The sequence below is a fragment of the Bufo bufo genome, chromosome 2 (assembly GCF_905171765.1).
Source record: "Bufo bufo chromosome 2, aBufBuf1.1, whole genome shotgun sequence".
Classification (NCBI taxonomy): domain Eukaryota; kingdom Metazoa; phylum Chordata; class Amphibia; order Anura; family Bufonidae; genus Bufo; species Bufo bufo.
The window spans coordinates 96,117,359-96,125,363 of NC_053390.1; the positions used below are offsets into that span (position 1 = coordinate 96,117,359).

The following is an 8,005-nucleotide window of genomic DNA, read 5'->3' on the forward strand; positions in this document are numbered from 1 at the left end:
CTCCTCAAGATCTCACATCACTGATGTCCTCTAGGAGAGGAAGAACATGCAGTAGTTGTCATAGACATCAGGGTGGTGAGAATAATGCCATGCCATAGGGCAGGGATGGCCAACCTGAGGCTCTCAAGCAAAACTACAGCTCCCAGCATGTCCACACTGCCTACAGCTTTCAGCCTACAGCAGGGCATGGTGGGAGTTGTAGTTTTACAACAGCTGGAGAGCCGCAGGTTGGCCATGCCGGCCATAGGGCCAATCATCTGAGGGCGGCTTACACCCGTGTAAAAATGAGCCACAGAGGTGATGATGATGCCTGAGATAGAGAAAGGAAGAAAATAAATGTATGGGAGAAGAAAGCCATGGTTAATAGATTATCATGGGTTCAGGGCTCTAGGATAGGAGGAAAAGACAAGGAATGTCAAAGTCACAGTGACCATAAACCTTCCATTTATTGACTTGACCTTGATCGTGGAGTCCTGGTCCATTTTTTGTTATAGGTTACAATCCTGACCATAAGTGAAGCATAAGGTTCTCCAATCTCCAAAAACAGAACTCCTGGGTCAGAACAGTCATTCTCAGGTTACATTAATCCACATACTATACATATAGGAATGGACCATAATGTAACCCTTATCCAGCCAGAGTTTTCTTTAGTATTTAACCCAAATTTCCTCTTAAGTGACTCAATCTTTGCTTATTTCTATGTATTCAATTATAGCCTGCAGAAAAAATCATGTCTATTACGTGCAACATGTATTAACTTGACTCATTTTGCTGCCAGCAATTCTGTTGCTATGCCTTACCAGCTATGCCAGTCTATGTTCAGTATATGCTGTATTCTCCTGTTGCCAGGGTAAGATTGTCACAAAAGGAGAGGACTTAAGAACCGATCACTATGTGCCAGTTACATACGACTTAGGTGAATGATGCCCTTCCTTATAATATTAGGTCACATTTTACGCCATAGAACAAACCAAGCTGTGCTGCTATGCATGAATCTTTATAGCAGCTTATTTTATAGCTATAATGTTTACATTCACATTTTGTTTTATAGATTTTTATGCTTTGTTTCTACTATATCGTACATCATTTATTTTGGAAACCTGATAAAAAAAAAGAGATGTGATACCAGTGGAAAACAATGAAAAATAATATATGTGAAGTCGTGGGAGGTTTATATCAGGGAACTGAGGAATCAGGTATTCAAAGTCAACTGAGCACATAATAAAACAATAATCATCAACGTCAATGAAACCATCATCTGAAGCAAGTGACACTTTCCGCTATTCATAAATGTCACGCTCCATGTACAGATCGCTTCTACTCTTTCTAAGTGACTTTTACTGTCGTTTGGACTGTTCTGTCTAGTGAGTGGGCGAGTTGTATACTTGTGCTAATGCTAAGGGATGGGGGAGGGAGGAGAACCAATCATTGATTCGCATGGGCTACAGTATACAATCTCCTGGTTCTTTCAACTTACAAGAAAAGTATTGATTACATTCTAGAACGAGAGTGAAGAGAAACAGCAGGGAAACAATTTCGTTTTCTCAGGAACTGGGGTAGACTTCTTCTCTAGTTTAATTCTGTACAGTTGGGCGACCACGGGAATCGGTCAAGTAGAGAAATAAGAAATGAAAGTGTTCAAGAGCACGATGAGGTCCTAAAAATGGAAAAAAGGATATTGGCAGGTAGAAGAGCAAGACATTATCAAGAGAGATGATGGAGTCGTAGAGAAGAAAATGAAAAGGTGCAGAGAGGTAGCTAGATTTGAGAGTACTTTAAAGGGTGCCATGTTAAGATAATGGGGTAGGATTAAAAGGGTTGTGGTAAAGTAATGGGGAAGGATTAAAGGGGTTATGTTAAGGTAATGGGGTAGGATTAAGAGGGGGTAACTTAAGAGGGGGCATCTTAATGAGTTGTGCCAGTTGACAAACTCATTGTTGGAAGACTAATCTCTGCTACATCCGTAGTAAGTGATAATGGCAGCATAGTGTCCCAGTGGTTGGCACCATTGTCGTGGGGTCCTGGGTTCAAATCCCACCAACTGCATGAAGTTTTTATGTTCTCCCTGCATTTTTTGCAAGATTTCTCTGGGTACTCCGGAACCATAAAAATGGTTGGTTGGTTGGCTTCGTAGGAAATTGGTGCTGGTGTGCGTGTGGTTAAGATAGGGCAGCACCATGTTGAGGAATGATGACTTCTGTACATTGCTGCAGACTATGTTGGCAATATATAAGCAAGAGGATATAAGTGAGAAGATGATATAGAAATCTAGTGAGAGCTGAGAGAGAAGAAGTGATAAAGGGGAACAGAGAAAGAGCAAGCATGAGAGAAAATACAGATATGTAGCAGTGAAGGAGATGTATGTCTTCTTCTTGCCCCCCTTGCTCCATTACTGACCCACTTTTAATACCCTTGATATGTTTAATACATAGTCTAGGAGAATAAATCATGCATGACATCATGCACTGTAGCTACGTCTTCCCATTTTGTGTTCAACAAATGAAGTAAACCAGTAATTAACACATGCCCAGGGTTACAGGCGGTACACTTGGATGCCTCCATGACTGCGCCCCATTATATATTTATGCATGAAATGGACTATCCCTGGTTTGCAGTTAAGAGCGGCAGAGATGAGGCAGCAACATTAAGTTCATTTCACAATCATGTTATGTAACCCAAAAACATTGACCAAAACAGTAATTAAGACCAGGCAGATGACATGACTTACCGCACACATCCACTACGCTGCACTGTGTAACCACAGGTATAGCAGAACAGTATGTGGCCCCAAAACTGTGCATCCTGCTAATATTAAGTAATATCAGAAATCAGTAGGCTTCAACATTCGGATTCTGGTCTGTTGTGCTCTTTAGGAAAGGTAGCATTTTTTAGAGGATGAAAACAATCACATCCACAGTCAGTAAGAACAGGGCTGCAAGGGGTTAATGTGCATTCAGTCTTTCTAGATGTGAGGTACATAAGCATTACCTGTGCAGCTTTTTCTATAGCTTCGCAGGATAAAGGTATAGATTCCCATTCACACATACTGTAGGTTTCTGTTTTTCCCCAAATACCATGGCAGGGCACTATTTCAGCATTTACATACATATGTAGCAGAGTCAAGACCGGAATTTGGTGCAGTTAATTTTGTTGCTGCAGCTTCAATGTGACAGTTTCAGCTCTGCTACATCTGTAGTTGTGAAATCCACAACCTGCTCAATCAGTGTGACCATTTCAGTTCAGAAATCCCCCCTCCCCAATGAATAAATATTGGACCCCTGAATAATGTCGCCGTTTTTTGGGAGGCATTACACAAGACAAATGCCATTTTTTGCACTGCAAGGCAAAGTTTATTTGCAATAAACTTGCGAGTTGTATTATCACCAGCAAATATTGCGATTTAATACTGTACATTCAGGCCATTATTACATGTCTACATACAATAGTCACTGTTCTAGAGTTTCTCTGGTTTTGTTAGACAATCTTATTTCATTCAAAAGAATTATAGACAGTCCAGCTTATGCATAGGATAATTTATTATCAGAACTTGAGGTGGGGGATGGGACTTGCAAGGAGAGATCTCCAAAGCCCATCACCCCTCTCAAAATGCAACTGAGTAGGAAAGGATGGGGGGGGGGGGGGGTTGGAGTTCTTACATAATGGCAGCTGTGTGCCAGTAGCATTGTACCCTCAGCTGCATTCTGTAATTCACATTGAGTAACAGTAACCAACAGTTTGTCAGCCCCTTGGTCTGTGCAAATAGTTTCAGAAGACTAAATCAAAATTACTCCACTGCCATCAGTGGCCATGAAAAAATATCCAATATATATTTATATACAGTCTACATATTTCACATTGAAATAATGGCAGCCATTGAACAAGGATGGATTTAGTTCTTTGTCAGCATCAAGTGCCAGAGACCATTAGGTGGACATTTCATCAAGGCCTTCAAGGACACAAGCATGAAAGTATAACCAAAAAATGGGCTTGGTAATGAAACAAGGCAGGCAACAAAAAGAAGGGGGGAGTCTTTTCTCATTGTCTACAGAATTTGCACTTGATGATTTTCTTAAATGCACTTTGGAAATCTTTATTAAAGTAAGCGTATATGATGGGGTTAAGGAGAGAGTTTGAGTAGCCTAGCCAGTTGATAATGTCATACAGCAAGGGTGGCATATGGCAGGATTCACAAAAGGGCAACACCAGGGCAACAATGAAGAAAGGTAACCAGCAGAAGATGAAGGTGCCCATGATAATACCTAAAGTTTTCACTGTTTTCCTCTCCCTGGCTAGTGCCACCTTTCTTTTGGCTTCTGTGCTTTTGTCGTTCTTCTTCTCAATGCATGGGGAAGATGTGGTGTCACTTGAGTGGTCTGGCAGTGCCAGATGGTTTTTAGAGTTAGCATAATGATGGACCTCAATGATCTCCAGGGCAGCACCATCCTCACCAAGCCTCACTGCACCATTCACACAAGTGGTTGGCTTGGGCTCTACACTTCTTTTCCAGTTCTTGCTGGGTTCCCCATTGCTTTTCCTCTGGATGGTGGATGGGGAAACTGACAGACAAGTATCAGCCACTTTCTTTTTCTCTGTTTTCTTAACTGTTTTCCGAATTCTGAATCTGGCAGCTTTAAATATCCTTCCATACAATATCAACATGAGGATCAGAGGGATGTAGAATGCACCAAAGGTGGAGTAGATGGTGTAACCGGGGTCTTCACTTATTTTGCAAGCATCAGGATCAGCCCTGTCTTCATGTGTTCTCCAACCCAACATGGGTGGGATGGATATTGAAAACCCTATAGCCCATGTCAGACTAATGAGGATAGCAGCTCGTCTAGGAGTTCGCTTGTTCACATAGTCTATGGGGTCTGTGATAGCCCAGTATCTGTCCAAAGCTATGGCGCACAGATGAAGAATGGAAGAGGTACAACACAAAACGTCTAGAGAAATAAAAATGTCACAAGTTACCTGTCCAAGGGTCCACTTGTTCAGTACTTGATAAAGTGCTGCCATGGGTAACACCAAAACAGAGACCATCAAGTCAGTGACTGCAAGAGAACCTATGAGATAATTGGCCACTGTCTGAAGAGTCCTCTCAAGTGCAATGGCAGCAACCACACAAGCATTGCCAAAAATCGCACATAGGATCAGTGTCCCCAAGAACAGAGAAGTGATGATCTGGTAGCTGAGGGCTACCTCCTCAAACTTAGTCCCATTCCTCTTCTCCAAAGAGTAGTCCGAAGAGGTAGTGTTATTGAAAGCATCCATCCCAAAGCTTTAGGAGAAGACCTGGTGGTCCTAACAGTGGGGTTAGGATGAGACCAGGCGGTGAGGGCCAGGCTGAGGATGTCCGGGACTAGTTCGCTTTTGGTGCCAGGATGCCTCCACTCCAGCTCTGCTTCTTTAAATTGGGCATGGTTTCAGAGGTGATGGGTACCACTCCAATCTGCGTTTCTTGCTTCGGCGAATCATTGGACACTGGAGAAAAGTTGAAGAGGACAGTGCATAGGAGAGGATGCCAGCGTTTACAGCTGGACTCCAGTACACATTGCTGCAAGACCCTCTCTAGCAGATTAAATCCACCTCTCCTCTGATGCTCCTGCAGCTCATAGCCCGAAAGAAGAATGAAATGCAGGGGGAGTGGCTGGACTGAGCTCTGTGATGGCTGCTCTTTGCTGAGGCTCTATGTGCAACCATCCTTTTCAAGCAATTCACCATAGCTACAGGAACTTTAAAACTGTCTCCCAGCTCTCAGCAAAGCCTTCTCTACCTGCCATGCTGAGTGCAAGGAGAAATAGAGAACCTCAGAGATGGTTAACAGACTTTCTGCAGCAGCTGGAGTACAGACAACAACAGGTCAACTACATCTCAGGGAAACCTCTCCTCTCACTCTTATGCCTTAGAAAGCAGCAGAGACCGTCACTCTGGACATAAGTGGTGATGCAGCTACTAAAAGCATCCCATTCACATCCAGAATTGAAACATGATAAAGCAACTAAGCAAGCAAAGGGCTGCCATGAAACACTGGCACAGACTAGTGACATACACTTCATGGAGGAAGTTTCTGCTTCAAATTCCTCTACTATAAGAAGTCCTGCAAAACCAAAACAGAAGCTTATGCCTCAGGATGATGCAAGATCTGATGTAAGTGACTCTAATTGCTTTACTTTAACATTATCTACAGGTGTTTTTTTGTTTCATATCCCCCCCATCTGCCGAAGCTGTCTCTGTTAATCTCCTAAAAAAAATGTTAGTGGCTTTAAAAAGCTCCGTAAACGAAATGGTGACGACAAAATAGGTGAAATTGCATCTGCACATAACTTGTTAGTAGATGCACATAATTTAGACGAAGATGTTATAGCTCTCAGATTAAAAATAGCAGACCTTGAAGACAGATCCAGGTGAAATAATGTAAAGTTCAGAGAGGAATTCCTGAGACTGTTATTGCAAAGTATATTATATTGAACGTGTAGTCTATTTCCAGCAAATTAGAACATCTATAGTTCCTGAGGTCTCTCAGTTGGATCTGACAATCAACAGAGCACCAAGACCTCTTAAACCCTAAGGTCTACCGGAAAACAAACCACTAGATGTTCTGGCATGATTACACTTCTGACATGTCAAAGAAAATGTGTTACCTGCTACGAGAAAAGTACATTCTATGCCTGAGCTGTTCGAGCACATATACCCAGCTGTCTCAAACTAGCATTCATGAAAGAAAAAAATCTTCTCCTTCTTACCAAAGCATTATACAAGATTCTTTATAAATGGGGATATCTGACCAAGCTTGTCACAAAGAGGTAGAACTCTACTTTCATCATTCAGAACACTGAGGAGGGTCTATCTCTTTTGAAGAAATGGAATGTTAATATAGAGGACACAGCAATGTTCCCACCAAGGCTGAGAAAATTAGGAAGGAGCGGTCTACCTTACAAGACTGTATCATGTTCTTCTATTGTTATACTTGTGCATTGCTCTCTTTTTTTTTTTTTTTTTTGTTCCCTTATACAGGCAAAAATTTCTTCTACAATACAAGACATTACCTGGACATTCTTCTACAACCAAGATTCTTCTACAGATAATGCTGCAATTTTCAACTGATATCTCATGGGGACACATATGAGACCTCATCTGATTAACATTTAAAAGACTTTCTACCGTCCTTTGCTGCCCTCTTCAGGCTACACCACATTTTACATCTTCCTGAAACGTATAATAATCATATACATCTGCTTTTTTTTTTTTTTTTACAATGAATGTTAAGGAACTTAACCACCCCTTTAAATGTTTCTCACTATGGTTAGAGGTCAAATCATATCAAGCAGACATGTTATGTATTCAAGAAACTCATTTACTAGATTCAGATGCCTGTAGAGTTAATATTGACCACTCTCATTCAAACAAGAAAAAAAGATGGGGTTTTAATAGCAATCAAAAATACTCTATCTTTTGAACTACTTGATATTAAAATAGACATACAAAGGAGATTTCTAGTAGTGGTATACAATGTGAACAATCAGACTTAACTATAAACCTAAATATAGGGCAAATTAAATTTTTAAGTAAGATTTTCTCCGAATTAAGTAAATCCAAAAAGGTCACTTGATCATATGTGGTGGTGATGTCCATATTATTTCAGAGTTGGATTCTACATCACAGTGCAGGAGATCTCTCCCTACACTAAAGAAATGGCTACATGATAATGATTTATATGATCCCTGAAGATGTTTAAACCCAAATGAAAAAAAATAAAAAATAATAATAATTTTTGGGGTCATTTATCAAACTGGTGTAAAGTACAACTGTCTAAGTTGCCCATAGCAACCAATCAGATTCCACCTTTTTATTTTGGACAGCTCCTTTGGAAAATGAAAGGTGGAATCTGATTGGTTGCTATGGGCAACTAAGCCAGTTCTACATTACACCAGTTTAATAAATGACCCCCTTTGTTTTTCTTCAACACCACATAATTATTTTCCTAGAATTGGTTAGTGCTTAGCTG

The 8,005-nt window shown here is 40.9% G+C and overlaps 1 protein-coding gene across 1 annotated transcript; it reads right to left on the bottom strand.

Annotated features, from left to right (window-relative positions):
* Window positions 1–4,035: 4,035 nt before the first annotated feature.
* HTR1A (5-hydroxytryptamine receptor 1A) lies at window positions 4,036–5,271 on the bottom strand. Its single transcript, XM_040420174.1, has one exon. The coding sequence runs from the start codon at window positions 5,269–5,271 to the stop codon at window positions 4,036–4,038; it is 1,236 nt and encodes a 411-aa protein (XP_040276108.1).
* Between the last annotated feature and the right edge of the window lie 2,734 nt (window positions 5,272–8,005).

What these genes read in the sequence shown, in the direction of transcription:
- HTR1A (XM_040420174.1), bottom strand. Translation starts at nt 5,271, where the DNA reads ATGGATGCTTTCAATAACACTACCTCTTCGGACTACTCTTTGGAGAAG.